General features: G+C 35.7%; 1 protein-coding gene across 1 annotated transcript; it reads left to right on the forward strand.

The window, feature by feature from the left end:
- The first annotated feature begins 717 nt into the window (after positions 1–717).
- On the forward strand, positions 718–21,341 carry LOC135224077 (twist-related protein 1-like). The gene is made up of 3 exons (XM_064262987.1): positions 718–957; positions 20,547–20,603; positions 21,210–21,341. The coding sequence occupies exons 1-3, from the start codon at positions 718–720 to the stop codon at positions 21,339–21,341; spliced, it is 429 nt and encodes a 142-aa protein (XP_064119057.1).
- The last annotated feature ends 231 nt before the right edge of the window (positions 21,342–21,572 follow it).

Consider the following 21,572-nt stretch of genomic DNA (forward strand, 5'->3'; position numbering starts at 1 on the left):
ACAGACAGAGAAACATGAAACGACAGACAGACGGTTAGGGGAAAAAATGGGGGGGGAAACCCTCGAAATATCCAGAGGTCAATTGGTGCAGCTCTAACGGACAGAGGAATACGGCGATGAACAGATGGACAGAAGAGAGGACGACCACCAGACGGACAGCGAAACATGAAACAATAGACAGACGGACAGACAGACGAGCTGAAGACAACAAACAAACGGAAAGTAGAACAGAAAACGTCGTCAGTTCAGACGGACGGAGGAAGACAAGACAAACCGATGGACAGAGGAACACAAAACGACAGTCAGATGAACTTAGGGATATACGACGACAAACAGATGGACAGAGGAACACGAAACGACAAACAGATAGAAGAGGAATACAAAAAGACAAACAAATGGACAAAGGAATGCTAAACGACAAAGATGGTCAGAGGAACACGAAACGACGAACACATAGAAAAGGAATACCAAACGACAAACAGATGGACAGAGGAAACTAAACAACAGAGACGGACAGAGGAACACAAATAACAAACAGATGGACAGAGAAACACAAGACGGACAGAGGAACACAAATAACAAACAGACAGCCAGAGGAAAGCAAAACGACAAACAGACGGACAGGAGAGCAAGAGATGGCAAACAAGCAGACCGAGACACACAAGACGACAAGACAGACGGACAGAAAGACATACCAGCAGACAAATACGGTCGAATATGAAGTCTGCTGTCGAGGGTCTACTGGAGCCAAGCAGAAACTCCTCGTTTTCAAGGGATGAGAGAGAGAGAGGAGGAGGAGGAGGAGGAGGAGGAGGAGGAGGAGGAGGAGGAGGAAAAAGTCAAGTCGGCGCTGACGAGGAGAAGGAAGACGTGGAAAATAAGGAGGAGGAAGAGGAGGAGGAGCACCAGCACCATATCAGCATGAACCCCCTTGTATTTGCCAAACTAATGCAAACTGTAGGTAAATTACCATGGCGCTTTTCCCGGGAGCGGGAGCGGCTCTGGTTTGAGAGACAGCGGCCCTCCGTGCGAGCCACTTGCAAATTGCTGTTTTGAATTGCATTAGCAACACTTAAAGACCTCTTGGCGCTGGAGACAAAAGCCCTCTCGCGCGCACAACCACCGCCAAGTAAGGCCACAGGAACCGGGAGGAGGAGGAGGAGGAGGAAAAGAACCCAAGAAGCTCTTGTGAACTAGTTTTTGTCCGGTTGCGATGATGTCATGCCGCCGCTGCCGCTGCCGGGGCGGTGGTGATTTCGACTTCTGTATGCAAATGGCACGGGTAATGCCATGCTACGTCATTCGGATGATTAATAACGCCAATAAACGAGGGAGCGACGAATAGAAACGAAGACGAGCCTCGGACGCCTCATTTACAATAAACGCTGGAAAGGGGTGGTCATCACTCATTCCATTTCGGGGGAAAAACAATGGGGCGCTCAGACACTGGGTCGGTTGATAACTGAATTAGACACTCCTCTTTACACCGTACAAATGGATATTCGATTCTCTTGCGCTTTCATACAAGGGTCTCTGAAATATTATATTTTCTCTCTATATTTTGGCGTTTTTGTGGGCTCCTTTTATTAGATGGAATTCTGTTGTAACAGAACATTTTTACCAGTACACACACACACACACACACACACACACACACACACACACACACACACATATATATATATATATATATATATTGTTTTAGAGGTATAGTGAATTGGGTATTAAACGACATTTGTACTTTAATGATTGTGAATTATATATATATATATAATAATAAATATATATATATAGATATATATTTATATATATATATATATATATATATATATATATATATATATATATATATATAAATATATATTCACAATCATTAAACTACAAATGTCGTTTAATACCCCCCAATTCACTATACCTCTAAAATAATACTGGAGGGGAATACATATATATATATATATATATATATATATATATATATATATATATATATATATATATATATATATATATATTTAGTACGTATGTTACCATACAGCCTGTGGTAGTATAGCCATTACGCTCAGGTAATTAAGTGATAAGTTTTCCTTGAAGTACTTACTACTTATACGCAGAGCTGTAAGGAGACGATGCTACGTGCCTGTATCCACGGTCTAGACCGTGCCTGTATCAGGGAACAAAAAGGTTAACAGTTAAGGGATAACCGTATCCAGCGATAATATAAAGCTGAAGCTGCATACTATTAAAAAAAAAAAAAGAAAAAAAAAAAGAAACCTCGTCACAATTACCATACCGCATACCGCTAATTACATTCTACTCCCTGCGATGTCTGAGGGGTCGTATTTCTTTTTCGTAAGTATATAAGAATTCGGGATGGATATATTGCCGTTACTCGAGGAGCGCAACCCTTTCGCTCGGGTTAATAACATCGTTTGGACTTTAAATAACAATGCAGTGGAGGTATGAGAGTAATGTAGGAATCTTTTCCACATGGAGGCAAAAAAATAAGTCGAGAAACGAATCCTCCCTCATTAAAAAGAAAAAAAAAAAAAACCTAAAAAAAAAAAAAAAAAAAAAAAAAAAAAAAAAAAAAAGAAACACCTGAAAGACTATAATGAAGGAGCAGAGTATGGCAACAAGAAAGAAAACGGAACGTAGGGTTAAGAATTTCATAAACTACACCTAAATAACACACTGGTCAACCATAACTATGGGATTGATCTCGCCTTATGGTTGCAGTATGATATCCGACCATTATTTATCAGTTAAGTGTAAAAGTACGTGCATTGCGAGAATTTACTGCAGTTTCGTTGATAGGTAACTTGATTCGAGAGGGTATATGAATGGTCACTAAAGTAGAAAAATAAATTACGTAAGTTTCTACCTTAGAAAGTTCTGTGGCAATTTCCATAACATTCCAACAAAGGATATGAATACTGAGAATACTTAAGGCGTCGAGTTGTAAATATGACAAGAATACATCAGATTTAATATACTATTCAGTTTGCCAGGAGCTTTGTTTTGGCAAAACTACAATGTGGGATATACTAGTTTGCCTGGTGCAGTTGTGGAATCTTCTGATCTCCAAATATCTAAATCTAAGCGAAGAACGGATTCATTCCAGCTCTCTGCTGACGCGCCCTGGATATCTGGTATATCAGTTCTATTTAGTATTCCATCATATCTATTTACTTATCACCTTTACCTATAACACGCCTCTCTCTCTATGCAACCTAATTTCCCTTTCTGCATTTCTCATACCTTTAGTATCTCTTTCGAATGAACGCCAAATTCTTTGGAAGCTTGAATTTCAAGTCAATGTACCTCGTGGTGGGCTTGTTCGATACGAATAGGGTTCATTTCTGAATATAATAATAATAATAATAATAATAATAATAATATAATAATAATAATAATAATAATAATAATAATACCATGGGAAACCAGAGTTAAAGAGAAAGAAAAAGGAAAAAATGGATAAGTATCAAGACCTGAAAATAGAAATAAGAAGGATATGGGATATGCCAGTGGAAATTGTACCCATAATCATAGGAACACTAGGCACGATCCCAAGATCCCTGAAAAGGAATCTAGAAAAACTAGAGGCTGAAGTAGCTCCAGGACTCATGCAGAAGAGTGTGCTCCTAGAAACAGCGCTTATAGCAAGAAAAGTGATGCAACCCGGAACCCCACACTATAAATACCACCCAGTTGAATTGGAGGACTGTGATAGACCAAAGAAAAAAATAAATAATAAAAATGGAGCCCTCTTAGGTTTATAGGCAGCTGACTCTGTCCATGATTCCAGCTGACGATTTAAATAAAGAAAAAAATACCATAAGTAAAATAAGCAAGAAAGGTAGACGAAAGTATTAAAGGAAACTGTGACGGGCCGAAAGAATATTAGAGGCTCGTCTTATGAATATAAATCAGTTTGTCAATCACCAGCAAAAGTCCAGTCAGAGTCAGTGACAATAGTGACCGTCACCAGGCTAATATTTTATTAAACAAATCATTGCTTCTAATGGAGAGAGGGTTGCTTAACAGTACGCGAGATATTGGACGGTTCGGTATATTTTATTCATGAAAACTGCTGCAAACTGTAAGACGATAATTAGATTCATAGAAGAAAACATGCCAAATGGTTAATTGGAGGGAGAAGAAGAGGAGAAGAGGAGTAGAGAGAGAGAGAGGAAGAGAGAGAGAGAGGAGAGAGAGAGAGAGAGAGAGAGAGACGAGAAGGACAAAGGAAATTAAGGGGGGGAGAGAGCCAGACCTTGCGAGAGAGATTCGTGAGAGAGAGAGAGGAGAGAGAGAGAGAGAGAGAGAGAGAGAGAGAGAGAGAGAGAGAGGTTACAACTAAATTCATAGACAAGCCACATGGTTTATTTTGAGAGAGAGAGAGAGAGAGAGAGAGAGAGAGAGCTTAGGGAAGAAATTGAGGAGAGAGAGAGAGGAAGAGAGAGAGAGAGAGAGATGAAGAGAGAGAGAGAGAGAGAGAGAGAGAGAGAGAGAGAGAGAGAGAGAGCCAATTACGTTATGCAAAACAAGAAAACTACTGCCAAACTTATGACTGGCATCAATAACAATAACAAGAATAAGCAAAAGGCCTTTCACCAAATACTGCAAGGAAATGTCAAAATGTAACAAAACAGGCGCGCAGCAAAAGGTATGTTAAATGATAACTACATTTCTAATATGAAAAATATCCGATATAAATTGCACAATACTATGTTACAAGCTAACCTCCCAGAGGTCGTCAAACGTATAAGAAAAAAACTGTCTAAGATAAGACGCCAGTGGAATGGACAACCTAGCGTCCTGTAGTAGTCCAGGCCCGAAAACATTTAAATAAAAGAAGTGGCTTGGGAGCGACAGACCCTTCCGCATTTTAGAGAAGAAAAAACTAAGAAAAAAATTTGTAAGGGAAAACCAGAAGAAAGAGAATTCTCTTAGTTTCCTGTCCACACTGCCGATGGTTAAATCTACATCTGTTCATGAAACACATTGCATCAACGTCAACGAACTCAAATCTAACCTTTGACAGCAGGGTATATATAACCTTGATTTTGTGCCCACTCTTGTCCTTGGACTTCCCTAACATTTCAGAAATATATAAAGAGATATAAAAATAAAAAAAACATGAAGCTTAACAGACGGACGGGCATATTTGGAGCAGGACAGACAAGACAGTCAGGTGTCAATCATTAGATGCCCAAAAACGGTAAACCGGGGGATATAAATAACAAAATAAACAAAATGAAATACATTTTGATATGCTGCATACTTAATATCCATCCATGCCCAATGCTACTGGCATTAGGTGAAAGGCATAATTGTTTGTTTGTTTGGTGTTTTTACGTTGCATGGAACCAGTGGTTGTTCAGCAAAGGGTCCAACGGCTTTACGTGACTTCCGAACCACGTCGGGAGTGAATTTCGATCACCAGAAGTACACATCTCTCACTTCTCAATGGAATGCCTGAGAATCGAACTCGCGGGTGAAAGGCATAATAGTCGTGGTATGACGTCTAAAAGGCATAATCTTGTAGGTGAAAGGCATAATAGTCGTGGTATGACGTCTAAAAGGCATAATCTTGTAGGTGAAAGGCATAATAGTCGTGGTATGACGTCTAAAAGGCATAATCTTGTTAAGGTCTCAAAATGAACATACATAAAATAGAAGGATCTTTTACACTTTATAGACGGCGGCGTTTGTCTAATAGAGCGATAGACCTCTTCTCCTTAAAGGTACTGTTGCTATTTATAAAATATTCTACAAAGTTAGACTTAGCTTTAAAAAAAACATGTATAAACGATACAACGATTAAATAGTATATAAAATAGGAAATCCAAAACTGTCACTTTGCAAAATGGTCTGCCACATTAATTCTGATCATTGTATTTCTATTTTCTTGCAGCAAAATCAATGACGTAACATGAATAACGAATACAGTTGTAAATTAGAAACCAAATAAAACAAAACAAGAAAAATTCTAAGGAAATATGTGAAGTGTTGTCTATTCTTAAAACGGTCCAAGATTATCTAGTATCATTCCACAAATCCACAAGTTAAACGGATAACTGGGAAACAATTCTGCGGTGCTGAGGATTCAATTTGATCGAGGTAAAGGGAAAGCCCTCACAGAATAATTAATAATAATAATAATAATAATAATAATAATAATAATAAGAAAAGTGATGGACTCCTAAGGAGGCAGGATGCAAACCCGGAACCCCACACTATAAATACCACCCAGTCGAATTGGAGGACTGTGATAGAGGCAAAAAAAAAAAAAAAAAAAATAATAATAACAATAATAATATTATTTATTATATATAAGAAGAAGAAGAAGAAGAAGAAGAAGAAGAAGAAGAAGAAGAAGAAGAAGAAGAGAATTCTATCTTTATATATAATCCGAGAGCAGTAAAATAATAAAATTAAATAATATATCTATCAGATATATATATATATCTATATATATATATATATATAATATATATATATATATAATATATATATAATGGGAAGTCTACTAAAAGAGCTTTTACGTGCCCGCTAAGTTCTCATTAATAGCTGTCTTATGTCTCGGCAACAAAATTCAAGCGGAGTTCCAATCTTCTACAGTATAATATCAGTAAAAAAATCTCCAAAGTGATTAGGGGAAAACACAACATCATATTTAAAGTCTTATATATCAGTTCCTAAAAGTAATACGATAGAAATTATACAGAGGAAGGACAAAATATACGAATGGAGATTTATAAGTAAAAAACATACTTTCACAATAAAAGAAAAACGGGCTCGCAATTCAAATAAAAAAGAAAGCTTCACAATAATCAGTTTAACAAAACGACATTTCAAAATTCACTGATATACATTAGGTCGTGAAAATGTTTATAAACTACGAAGGTTAAAAGAGTAATAAAAGCAGAGGAAGAAAGAAAAGATAAGAGAGAAGTAATAAAAGCAAAGGAAGAAAAAACAGAGAGAGAGAGAGAGAGAGAGAGAGAGAGAGAGAGAGAGAGAGAGAGGCAGCCAGCCATCCCCTTATCAAAAGGCTGCCGTGGGTGGTCTCTCTCAATCGTGAAAGTCTTGTGGATTACGCCAAGGACATTAAGTCTTCGGTCTTGTATAATATTAAGCATTTTTATTCTTTCGGCTATACTACACTATCGTCTCTTCAACTCTCCCGCCACGTCTGAAACTGATGGCAACGCCTAATTATTGGGAATATCCTCCAAGTTTCTCTTTCTTTCCAGTATTAAATTCTGAACACACTGATATTAGTTTTCTTATTGATGCTCTGCGCAATTTCCTTTTAAATTGTGTATTGGTATTAGGGTCTGAATCAGTTTCAAATAAGTTGATTTTTTGGGGCAAACGTTTTCCTCAATCATTAATAGCTTTGTTATTACGTTTTAAAAACAAATTAATTTTGGGATATTTTATCATCTATCACAAATGCAGGTAACTGGTTAACCTTATCTTCCAAGAAGCATTCCAAATAATTATTACGCTTCCATTTCCAGATATATTTGATAATAAATTCTCCCCTGTAATAATTGTCAAGCCTTCTACAGCATCAATATTTCGGACGTTTCTTTTGAAGTAAAAAAAAATGCATAAAGACAAAAGATAAATTATCATGCATATTCCACAAAGGAAGACAACACAGAATAGTCTTAAATATTTACAAAGCAATGACATCTATCATAATCTCACTTCCAAAAGATGGCAACACGCCTCTTTCTTAAATTTATTCATGACAGTTTAAACATACAGCTCGGATAGGCTCTGACCAACAGAGAAAAACAGCCAAGAGCGGCAAAAAATAATTTTATGCCTTAACAATACCAGTCCATTTTCTTACACATTTCATATTCCATTTGTTGGGATTTACCTTCTTTTTTTTTTTTTTTAAATGAATTAGTCCTCATTTTCTCTTAACTTCACTTGCCCAGCAATGTATTAACAGAGGTTTGCAATACCTTCAACGGAGGTTTCCCATATTTTGAGGGACATAATTATTAGTATCATTCGACGTTCGCGTGAGGCTGACAGCAACTATCATTTAGGGACAAAATCACCAAACAAAACACAAGTATTTAATGTTGAAAGAGTGCCGTGAAAATTGGAAACAAAGGAATGACAATGTAAAAGACAGCAGAATGACTAGAGGTTGAAATGGAATGATTGATGATGGACTGTTTAATAAACAAACAAGGGATAAAGTGAAAGTAGTAAAATTCTTTTTAGAAACCTGTACTACAGGATCGCATAAATAATAGATGGATTCTAGTGAATGGGGAAGACTCTTCATATTACAGGTGAAACGATGAATTACATAATAGTAAAATATATGACTGTATGTTTTAAGCGTGTGTACCTGAACGCATGCGGGCACACATTCGACACCATTCCTATTACATAAACGCGGACATATTTGCATATTCAACCAAAGCACCTTCCCCCAATAAACCTCGTTTTCCGCCGCAAGAATCTTAATTCGGTCCCATTGCCATCACTCCCAAGCAGCCACTCTTCTCTTCTCCAGGGCCACTTCCAATTGGACAAGAGTGTCCTAAAGAAGGGCAAATCAGCATCAAATCTGCTTTATTGGTCCGAATCTGGAACTCAGAATGTCCATTAAACTTTTATTGCTGTCGTATTGAGTTCATTATGATAAAAGTATCAGGAACCCAAGGTTCTTCACTCTCGAAGTGAGAGCACTTGGGGAGTGGGGGGGGGGGGGGGAGGCGGGAGAAGAGAGAGGGAATCGGGTAGGGTTGGGAGGGAGAGAGAAAGAGGTGCATGGGAAGGGGATAAGGAGAAGGTGGAGGAAGGCAGGGGGAAGAAGAATCGAGTTACAGAGAGACAAAAGACACACTTGATTTTAAAGTGCTGAGAAATGTTTGGACTTACTCGTTTCTTTTTCCTTTAATTGGGTATTAGCGCCTTAATTACGATAAATACTAGATTTACCGGATAACGGGTAAATTCTATATTTTCGTTTGAATTTACTTCTTAGGGCCAAAAATACACTAATTAACAATAGCCCTGATGTCTGTTCCAGCTGCCACTAATTTATAACATCTGATATTCTAACAATTTCACCATCTTCAGCTAATTTTTCAAAACAAGATTTAAGACAAACAAGTAACAAATGCACCAAAGTTTCTAGGTTGCAATCAAGTTTTCTGTACACGTATAATAATGTATGAAACTTTCAGCCACGGCCCGTGATACACTTAACTGCATCTCAAGAGACTCAGCCACTGTGCCAGAGGTAATTATGGTTAACTTTAACCTTACATAAAATCAAAACTACCGAGGCTAAGGAGTGACAATTTGGTCTCTTTGATGATTGGAGGGTGGACGATCAACATACCAATTTGCAGCCCTCTAGCCCCAGTAGTTTTTAAGATCTGAGAGTGGACAGAAAAAGTAGTGCCGACGGACAGACAAAGCCGTCGCAATGTATATATATATATATATATATATATATATATATATATATATTATATATATATATATATATATAATATATATATGTATGTATGTATGTATTACAGAAAACTAAAAAGGAATACATAAACACGACCTCCTGATGAAAGAAAATATAGCTTACTGACTTACTAACATGTTTATTACCTCAATTATAACTTTCCCATCTATACTCGTTTAGCCTATGAAAACAGAAAACTAATTTTATGCTATGGCTTTCAAATTGAATGCTAAACTATCATATTAATAGGTTACGTGTTGCTTCAAATTAACCTAAAGATGGAGTTTCAGATGCAATATATGTAGCATGCGATTATCATCTCACTGCACAATAATGAGACTAGCCTTCGGTACTTTAGCCTAAAGTAAAAACATATGGCAACAGTCTCGACTCATTTCAAGGATATGGGTTTCCCATCCCATTTTTTGTTAAATTTTAAAATAAGTTTCGTATTCTCCAATTACTGTTTAAGCATTACTAGTAGGGCGCCCTAATGGCGATAAATCGCAAAGCTTAAAGTTGAATCGTTGAACGGCTAACATCACTTAAATGTGATCTTATGATATTTTTAAAATAAATTTTATATGGGATGGCATTTAAAGACATAAGGTTTTATCTGCTGAAAGAATTTTTCTTTGATCTTCAATACTTTTAGAGATATTAGCATTTGAATAGCGTTAGGGGCCTGGCTGTGCCTGGCCGCCAGAAATGAGCCGGTTTCCAGTAAGACTTCGCTTTTAAGATATTTCTTTATTCCTTTATATCAAAAGTCACACAGATTTAGGAAGAGTTGTCTACATTACGTCTGTTATTACTTGAAAAAAGGATCATTCATTTACACCTCAATATAAAAGTACAAAATCTCGACTCACTCTCATTAGTTTCAAAAGGGAAATACAAAGCCACTTTTCATTTACCATCGAAGAGCTATAAAATTTGTTTTCCAAATTACGTCTATTACTACTTGGAAAATGGATTATCCATTGACGTTCCAAAATAAACGAACATCAATCCAATTAGTTTTTTTATTACTTCAAATGGGTTAACATCATTTAAATGTGATTTTATGATATTGTAAAGAAAAATCTTATAATTTATGGGATGAAATTAAAAAGACGTAAGGTTTACCAACGAACAGCCAGCGATTCCCTATATATTCTTCAATAAATTCTTCTAATTTTTCGGTACGAAAACGAGACGTAATCACATCCAGATCCACTCTTTGACATCTGACATTCTCGAAGTGCCGAACCTTCACCAGACTCATTATTATTATCGGTGACCTCGTCCTCTGTGATCTCGAAAAAAGGACCATAATTTAGATAATTTCTGGTACGATCTGCTTCCGGTCCCCTTAGCGTTCGGTTCCTGCTTCAAAGCAAAAAAAAAAAAAATAAAAAAAAAAAAAAAAAAAAAAAAAAAATTATATATGTATCTATATATATATATATATATATAATATATATATATATATATATATAGTATATACTATATATATATATATATATATATATACATATATATATATATATATATATATATATATATAATAATGAGAAAAAAAACTAAAATACCTCACCCGGTCAGCCGACTCGCTTGCTTTCTTTCCACTTTCTGAAACCTTGAGCCAGTGTGGCCCTGTGCCATGGCCTTCCACCTTGTCTAAGGGTACCTTTTAAATCTTTAAGCTTTCTTCCATTTGGGCGCAACACAATGATCTATCAGAATAACTGCTCTGTCTGTTATCTAAAAGGATTCATAGAAGTAATTCAATTCAATGGGAAAGAAGATAGAATGACAGAGTACACTACATTCTAAAAGAGAAAATAAAAGAGGAATCCAATGTAGTTTTATAGAAGGAAAGAACAGACAATATAAGTAGCCCACAAGGTTTGGGAGAAGACATTTGAGAAAGCAATATGATGCTGGTATGCTATTAATCATTGCTTGGCTGAGTGAATCAAAAGAGTAAGAGACAGAAGACCTGGAAATGACAATGAATGGAGATAAAGTTAAAAACTTACATATATCCATTTACATCTACATTAAATACATTTACACAGGTTTACATGCCCACAATTTAAATAGTGTACTCACTCAGCAAAGGAATCAGATTTCAACAGACATAAAAGTCAGAGAAAATCATTAAAAGCGTAAAAGGTTGATCAAAACTATTATCACAGAAAAAGTAATTACGAGAGGATAGAAAATATCTCGTGACAGCAAATAATACTCAAGCTATCTTCTTCCCAGCTGGTTCCTATTCATATATATATATATATATATATCATATATATATATATATATATATATATATATATATATATATATATATATATATATAATATATTCAAGCTATGATTTCGTAATAATAACAGGAGTAAATTGCAATAAAAAAAAACTGATACTTAGAAAAGGGTTCAATGGAAAGTTAACAAGAAAAGCACGACAACAATTATATATTTACGATCGTCATCACTGTAGCAAAATCATACCAACAACTTAAGAGATACCAGACTTAAGACAACAAAGAAGAGATAAATAAACAAATAATAAATAATGAGACCGACAAGAATCAAGAGATCAACTGCCCCATCGAAGCAGTCTTTACGGAAATCTGGTCTGGTGACAAGATCTAATACATCTTGTGCACCGGGAAACTGACCCTTCCTCAATGGAGACATTAATGTAGAGAATGTGTGATTTACGGGACGATTAACTGCTCAAGAAGAATGTCTATGTAGTCACTCATGGACGAAACGAATGACGAACATTCTTCATAGTTCTTATCAGAGCTAAACGACTACTATATATCATATCATACATATATATATAATATAGATATATATATATATATATATATATATATATATACATATATATATATATATATATATATATATATATATATATATATATACATATATATATATATATATATATATATATATATATTATATATATATATATATATATATATATATATATATATATATATATATATATATATATATATATATTGCAACACGTGTTCCCGCGCCTTTTCAATTTCCTTGAGCCTCGAGATAAGGTAACAGCTCCATTAAATCGAAGACTCCCGAAGGCAACTGAGAATAATTCCAGATAAAATCCATTAACTCGTGATGTGTGAGAGACCTGAAAAAATTAAGCGACACCAGAAAATTGTATTTTTAAACGTAAAATCCACTTCGATACCTGATACCAGGTTCTCGAGGGAGCAAGAATGGGCAGACGGCTACTGCACTTTAAAAGCAAATCACGAAAAAACGAATCCAAGAAGAATAGAATAGAGTGAAATGAAAAAAAAAAATAAATAAAAAAAGATATCACGATGAAACTTGTTCTCAAATGCCACCTAATGGATGAAAGTCCGGATCACGTTTCACAAAAATTATTGAACAGGAATTTGTGTTTCCGGTTTTGGCAACTGTTTGTTTGTATGGTGTTTTTACGTTGCATGGAATCAGTGGTTATTCAGCAACGGGAACAACAGCTTTACGTGACTTCCGAACCACGTCGAGAGTGAACTTCTATCACCAGAAATACACATCTCTCACTCCTCAGTGGAATGGCCGAGAATCGAACCCGCGACCACCGAGGTGGGACGCTAATACCATACCAACCACGCCGCTGAGGCGCTCTGGCAACTGTTTGAACAAGGAATAACCGATACCAACCTTGACTCTCTGTATTGATGGAAGTTTACAAGTTAAAAATATAATAAAATATATCATGTTAAGAGTCTGATGGTAAACAAACTTCGGATACTCCCCACATAATATCACAAACCAGTTGAAAACAAGTCAACGACCTTGTGTAAACAAAGAACCATTGGCAAACGCTGGATGCTCGCGTGAAGGTGTAGTTAAAACTACCTACAAGTCGCTGACTTGTTGTCAACCTGTTTGTGTCGTGTGTGCTATTGTTTATTGCACATTTTACTGGATCGTAGAAGCGACTTTATTTTACTTTCACTTTACGTCGTGCTCTTCTGACTCTTAATTAGAATGGTCTTCACAAATAATACTAGCATCTCAGTTGAAAATCTCTAGTAAGTATAGCCGACTAAATCATGAATATTTTTACACTACCTATAAATTGAGTTCTCCTGCATTTGTATTGAAATACGATTCGCCTTTCAAATAAGTATCTTTGCGGTACTAGACAATAAATAACTTTAAGAATTTCTCTGATGTTCCAATATATTCGGGCTATAAATTTCTCTTGGCACAATATAAAAATGAAGAATCAGTTCGCGAGTTGCAATTTCGGATTTATGGAACGATTCTTTGATGTGTTCGATTAAAGTTTTCAGCCCACATTTATTATAGTTTGCTGAATATATATATATATATATATATATATATATATATATATATATATATCATATATAATATATATACAATATATATATAGTATGTATATATACATATATATATATATATATATATATATATATATATATATATATATTTATACAATTATGAATGTATATTATATACTTACATTGTACATAAATGCATATATTAGTGGCTGCACTTTGTTCGTATAATCATCACGTTTTTACCTTTCTTGATTGAAAATCAATCACACACCACACACACACACACACACACAACACAACACACACACACACACACATATATATTATATATATATATATATATATATATATATATATATATATATAATATATATATATAATATATATATATATCATATATATATATATATATATATATTATATATATATAATATACTTATATATATAGACAAATTCCACTTCTTTTCCAAAGGCCTTGTAGTACCCCATTGTTTCTTTTCCTTCGATGAACACAGGAACCATTACAAACTATAGTATTCTGTTCGCCGAATGAAAAAATAAAATATGTAGCAGTATTCTGCTTATACAGAAAAGAGAAAATGCTAAACACGCTTTACACAAGATAGTTTTCTGTGTATAGAAAAACGCATACACATTAGTATTTCATGTATATCGAAAAAAAAGCTTCAAACGCATGTATTCTCTATATACCTGGAAAAAATCCTGACAGTATCGCGTATGTATTAAAAGAAAAGCCTCAACATATGGTAATTTTCTGTGTATATAAGAACACCTATACATATTAATATTCAGTGTACCTCGAAAAAAAAGCTTCATACGCAATTATCCACTACATACCTAAAAAAAAAAAAAAAAAAAAAAAAAAAACAACAACAACAACAACAACAACAACACGCCATACACAACTTTATTCTGAGTGTATCGAAAGAAGGCACCAATATACACGGGAGTACTCCTCCATCGTGCGTATATCACCCCGTATCGAGAACGTCATCGGCAGCATTCAATGCCCGAGTTCTCGGCCGGACCAAGCCTTCCTCTTTATCAGTAATGAGATGGCCTAATTAGGCAATTTATCTTTATGGGGTAAAATCATGAGTATCATAATTACGTCTTTATCAACGGGCTGCAATAAAGTCCGGGGCTCAAAGGAAGGGGGCATAAAAAGACACGGAGTAACGTGAATTTAAAACAGGATGCTGGGATATCAATAAAAAATAACTGGAATCTCTCTCTCTCTCTCTCTCTCTCTCTCTCTCTCTCTCTCTCTCTCTCTCTCTCTCTCCAGGAGGAAGGAGATAAATGTAAGCAGATCCAAGGGAAGAAGGTTTGGGTTTTAAGTGCCGGTGCTTTTGTATAAACACCAAATTAAGAAAAGACTGACTAAAAAAAATTACGACCACCAATATACGAGTTAAGCCCACTACGATGCAAAAAGGAAGAACCATTAAGCTGTTGTATTTAAGTTTCGAAAACATCCCCTTTCGGTTATACAGCATATCCAAACTTTAGTTTAGGTGAAACAGAAGCTAAAAAAAAAAAAAAAAAAAAAAAAATAGAACAAACAAGCGTCCAGCCGTCATCACTCAAAGTATATCACGGCATCAGTTACATTTACGAAACCTTCGAAGGAACGAGAGAGCATATCATCTCCAGATCTTTTGTTAGGTCATTTGCAAAAGGACAAAAGCTTTAGAGGCCGAGCAAATACTGGATTTACTGGGCTATCTTCGTAACTGCCCATGTGTCGAACAAGTGTTCAATTTTCTCATGATGCAAGTTTACTGATGACGGTACCTTAAGCTCCTCGTATTGAACATTTGCAACAAATGTGCTTTTGGTTTAAAGGCATCATTGGGGAGAGAGAGAGAGAGAGAGAGAGAGAAGAGAGAGAGAGAGAGAGATGTTCCTTCCCTGATCAGATAATACACTTCATGAAGCCCTGTGGAGATAATATAATGAACATTTCAGACGAGGCTCTAGGGAGGGTATAGAATGGATAACGGTATACAAAAGTAACCTGCCAACATCTGTTCAAGTTTTTTTTTTTTTTGTATGTTTTTTTTTGTTTTTGTTTTTTGTTAATGATGAATCAAAGTCGAGTATTAGTCATGCTTTTAAAGTTAAGTCCATAAGGTTTGAAAAATTTTAAAATTTATTTTACAATCACATTAATGGTTCTCTCTCTCTCACTCTCTCTCTCTCCTCCAATTCTCGCTCTCTCTCATCATCGTCCGCATCTCTCTCTCTCTCTCTCTCTCTCTCACCAATTGAAAATTAATTTCTCGAACGACATCCCCTTAAAGATTATAGCAAAACATCTTAATTACTAGACCAAAGTCTGATAATGGGACGCTAAACAGTTACATATGACAAAATGTATACTGTATATAGATATATACATATATATATATAATATATATATATATATAATATATATATATATAGATATATATATATTATATATATGCATAAGCCAGGTACTATGTCGTACCTCTAAGTAAATGGGGATACAATCCACAATGAAGTAAAATCCTCTTGTAGTTTAAAATATATATTCTTTACAGGATTAAAGCATTCGACCATCAACTGTGGTCTTGTTCACAGTTGATGGTCGAAAGCTTTAATCCTGTAAAGAATATATATTTTAAACTACAAGAGGATTTTACTTCATTGTGGATTGTATCCCATATATATATATATATATATATATATATATATATATATATATATATATATATATATATATATATGTATATATACACATATGTATATGTATATATACATACATACATACATACATACATACATACATACATACATATGTGAATTTTATGAAGGCAATATAATAGAAAGTAAACAAACTTTCTTCGCATTTTTCCATCACGATGTTTTTTTCACTCTTGACTGAGAATCTTCAGACGTCCCTCAAGAATATAAACAATGCCATTAGGATATTCTTCCGGAAATGGCCAAGATACAACTTACAAAATACCGAGAAAAGTTGGAGACTAAAAGAAATTATGGTCATTCCAAAGATAACGTTGGAAACTAATGGATTTGTCATTAAAATATTTACATTAATGTCTATTTTTTTGTTCAAATCGTCCTTACAAGAATATGTTCCATGTTATTAATAAAATAATCAGTTTGTTACTCTCTCTCTCTCTCTCTCTCTCTCTCTCTCTCTCTCTCTCTCTCTCTCTCTCTCTCTCAAGTATTAACAAAAGAAAAACCTTGTAAAACATGAGATACTAGGAGTGAAGAAAGCTGTCAGCGAGTGTTAAAAGGTTCCAACCAAAAGCGAGGAGTCTCTAATGAGGCTTTTTATTCTAAACATGTTTATTGCCGGACACAGAGAGAGCGAAGAGCTAAAAGCACCGAGGCTTTTTCCGTCGAATTTGGCAAGAGTCCCGAGGGTTCCTCTGAACCTTGACATTATGTTTTCATTTTCCAGTAGACGGCCGAGAACTGGAACTTCAATGGACCGAGCAATTGTCCAGGATTGTGTAGGATGGTCTCATGGGAGATAACGCACGGTTTTTTTTAATGCAGCTTATCTTTGTGTAACGGGACAAAGATGCTGAATACTTCGTTGGTGGAAAAGCGAGACTTCGCTTACATTCCTACAAAGTAACATGGAAAATATTCCAGAACACAGAGAACGAAAGACAGACTGTGTAGCATCCTGGACGATAATGGTCGCAAATGCACGGAAGAACTCGTATATTTTAAAGAGGCTGTGGCTCCTTCCTCAGTCGTAAAAAAACTTTAAAAACTGTGCAAATCTAATGGCAGCAGATGGATAAAGGAAGAAATGCTCCCTTCTTTAAACGATTTATGTTTATTCATCAACATCCACGAAACACTTTACTGCATCTCCTGTGGGGAATATTCAGATAATTCTTGCTCCAAGAGCTTTATAAGAACGTAAGAAATCTCACTGGTCCAAACGTACTCTACGAAATTTGTTTACCCAGACGCTAATCACTGTGAGGATCTTACTATGAACCAATACAAACAATATTCTAAATACGAACCCACGCAGTTCATAGACTTCTCAAAAGGCTTATGAACTAGAAAAAAAACCTTATTGTAGGATAACTGACTCGGTTAATATTTCTAACAAATTTTTGTCGTTTCACTTACTACTCATCTGAAGCATTCCTCTCCGAAGGTAACAGCCTTCCTATTAGCAGTACTGCCTTCGCACACATGGCAAGTCTTCCTAAATCACCAGCATCTTTCTGGTATCAGTAGTGCCTTCGTAAAAACAGGAATGTTGTCCTAAAACCGGGAATGTCTTCGTGAAAGCTGTTGTATCATCGCACAACACAACATTAACTTTTAATGGCGTTAGCTTCTTCCCAAAAAAAGAATCATTTCGCTACGGAATAAAATGTCGCTATCCAGAATACAGAATTAACCTCTTTTAAACAGCAGATTTTTTAAAGGCAACAAAATCGTCATTAACAAAACTATAAAACTATGTATCCCCAGAAACAATGATTAACTAAATCTAATAACATGGTTTTTTAAGACTGTTACTTTCTAAAACACGCCAATACCTAACGACAACAGTATAGTACATCTTTAGGCGGTAATATCCTTCTAAACTTGATAAAACTTACCCAAAGAGTCATCATTTTCCTGAAAGGTATCTGATCTCGTCTTTATGCATCTCCTTTTTATTTGCAGTAACTTGCATATGAACGTCATATTCTTTGGAGGCTTGCGTTTCAGGTCAATGACCGCTATGGGCTTGTTCCGAATGAAAAGAGGATTACCCTCTGAATAATAATAATAATAATAATAATAATAATAATAATAATAATAATAATAATAATAATAATAATAATAATAATAATAATAATAATAATAACCTAAAAAGGCAATACTTAAAAACAAGAATGTCTAAAATAGTGTAGGATCTTAATAAAAGAAACATTATTTTTATCTTAATAAACGAAATAGTATCTTTAAGTATTTTAATAAAGGAAAAATTATCTTTAAGTATCTTGATAAAGGAAAAAGTATCTTTAGGTATCTTAATAAGGAAAAAAGTATCAACAAGTATCTTAATAAAGGAAAAAGTATCTTTAAGTATCTTGATAAATGAAAAAGTATCTTTAAGTATCTTATTAAGGAAAAAAGTATCCAGAAGCATCTTAATAAAGGAAACTGTATCTTTAAGTATCTTGATAAAGGAAAAAGTGTCCTTAAGTATCCTAATAAAGGAAAAAGTATCTTTTAAAGTATCTTAATAAAGGTAACATTATCTTAAATATAAAAAAAAGGTAAAGAGATAGCGCCTCTTTACACACTTCTGAGCTTTCCCATCTCAATGGCTAACGTCTTCATGATTTCTTATTTTTATGGGCGTTTGGAAATACACAAGGTCTTCAAAGAATGCGGGAAAAGCTCATATTTGTGAAGAGCGTTTAAGACGGTTTATGGATATCCAAACTAAGTACCGATGCAAATCACCGTTTTATAATTTAAGTATTCGAATCGTAAGAAAAAAATGATTTAATTCTGCCCAAATTTGATCATACTTATCAAAATTAGTCCCTTTTGTCTAATTTGGGATACAAGATATTCACGCCTTTGAACCTGATAAGAGACTTCGTTCTTAGAATAATTTTATATTTCCCGTAATGTCTATAAGTACGTTTTCAGAGGTTATTTTAGTGTCACATGAGAGAGGGTATCATCCCTAATTTTATTGGAGGGGGCTTTACCTCCCCTCCCCCAACAAAGGGGTTCACAACCACCCCCTACATGATTCTTTGCCTACCTGAGGTTATTTTAATATTTTGTCAAACGTGAATTTTTTATGATGTTACAAAATGAACTCTAAAAAAAGAAAAAAAAAAATGAATCCGTGCACCTTCAACAAGAGCTAACAGGAAGTCTAAAAAGTCGACCTGTACTGCGAAATTCAATACTAAAATACCTAAAAAACTAAATTAACTTCCACGCTCCCATAGAATCTAGGCAGCGCTCCATTTTACGATTGCCTATAGGCCTGCTTCGGGGGGACTAAGAGATTATTTATAAAAAAAAAAAAAAAAAAACGAGAGAATGGAATTCATCACACGAGGAATTTCCAGAGAACTGTTCGGTTGCGGCGCAATTTTCCCTCTCTCTTCCACTCGAACAATATTTTATCATCATTTGACACCGATCTTTTCAGTCACTCGGGGCCAAGGCACCCAGAGAGCAGCATTAGGAGCGCCTAAATTCCCTGCCCCATCCGCGTTTTGCATTTTACGACGAAATTTAACGACGACAACACAAGATTTACGACACGAGAAAACAGAGGCTTAGGGTCTCGGCCAAGGGAGGGGGAGGAGGGATGGTGGGAGGAGGTTGGGTCCTTGGAGGGGGAGGGGGGAGGGGGAGGAGGAAGAAGATCAGAGAGAAGAGTTCGCATGATGATCATGATGATGATGGAAGGAGGGAGGGAGGGAGGAAAAGGGGGAAGGGGGGTGTGGGAAGGGAGGACAAGAGGATACGTTATGTGAGATAAGCTCAACATGTCTACCCCTTCCCCCATGTCTACCCCTTCCCCCTTCCCCTCGGGGTCCTCATTCAATGAGATCAGAAAACAATGCGATAAGTTAGTAGTGATATATTAAACCTTCCATTTCCACTCGACTGCGGCTCCACCAGCGGACGACGCCGAAAAAGAAGAAGCAGCAGCAGCAGATGGCTATGCAAATTGAGAGGGTAATTAAACGAAATCTCTCGACAAAAGATGTGATAATATCGCCATTACCTTTGAGGGCAGGGAATGTTCCATCACTAACTTTCTTCGCCGCCCAGAGCACGAGAGAATGGCTTCCCACACAGCCAAGCAAAATTGAGCCATTTTTCAATATGATGTACTGCAGAGAGAGAGAGAGAGAGAGAGAGAGAGAGAGAGAGAGAATGGATGGTACGAATCTTTATAAGGATACGGGAAATGGAGATGCTCATTGTCGCTGGAATGGGGGTTTGGAGAGAGTGGGGGGGGGAGGGGGGGGGGGGGGGGGGGGTTGGCTGGCCGGGGGTGGGGGGGTCAAAGGGAAAGAATGCTAGATGAAAGGAGTGGGACTGAAACTAAAGTAGAAATAAGGAGAACATATATGTTGGAGATGTTGAGGGAGGTTAAATTAGATCACTCAGAAAGAGGGAGAACATATATGTTGGAGATGTTGAGGGAGGTTAAATTAGATCACTCAGAAAGAGGGAGAACATATATGTTGGAGATGTTGAGGGAGGTTAAATTAGATCACTCAGAAAGAGGGAGAACATATGTTGGAGATGTTGAAGAAGGTTAAATTGATCACGTAGAAAGAGGGAGAACATATGTTGGAGATGTTGAAGAAGGCTGAGCTAATCACTCAGAAAGAGGGAGAACATGTGTTGGAGATGTTGAAGAAGATTGAGGTGATCACTTGGAAAGAGGGAGCACATATGGTTTAAATGTTGAAGAAGGTTGAGCTGATCACGTAGAAAGAGGGAGAACATATTATGTTGGAGATGTTAAAGAGGGGAAGCATCGATTTAAAATGGAGAAACGGTTAGAACAAAAGGAGAAGTAAAACTAACTGGAAAAGACGAGAGATAAAAAAAAAATTGATAATGAACGGTCGGGGGACCAAAGATGGAGGCCGTGCTGATAAAAAGGGAGGAAGTCTGGAAAGAAGGACTGGA

The sequence above is a fragment of the Macrobrachium nipponense genome, chromosome 10, assembly GCF_015104395.2.
Source record: "Macrobrachium nipponense isolate FS-2020 chromosome 10, ASM1510439v2, whole genome shotgun sequence".
NCBI lineage: Eukaryota > Metazoa > Arthropoda > Malacostraca > Decapoda > Palaemonidae > Macrobrachium > Macrobrachium nipponense.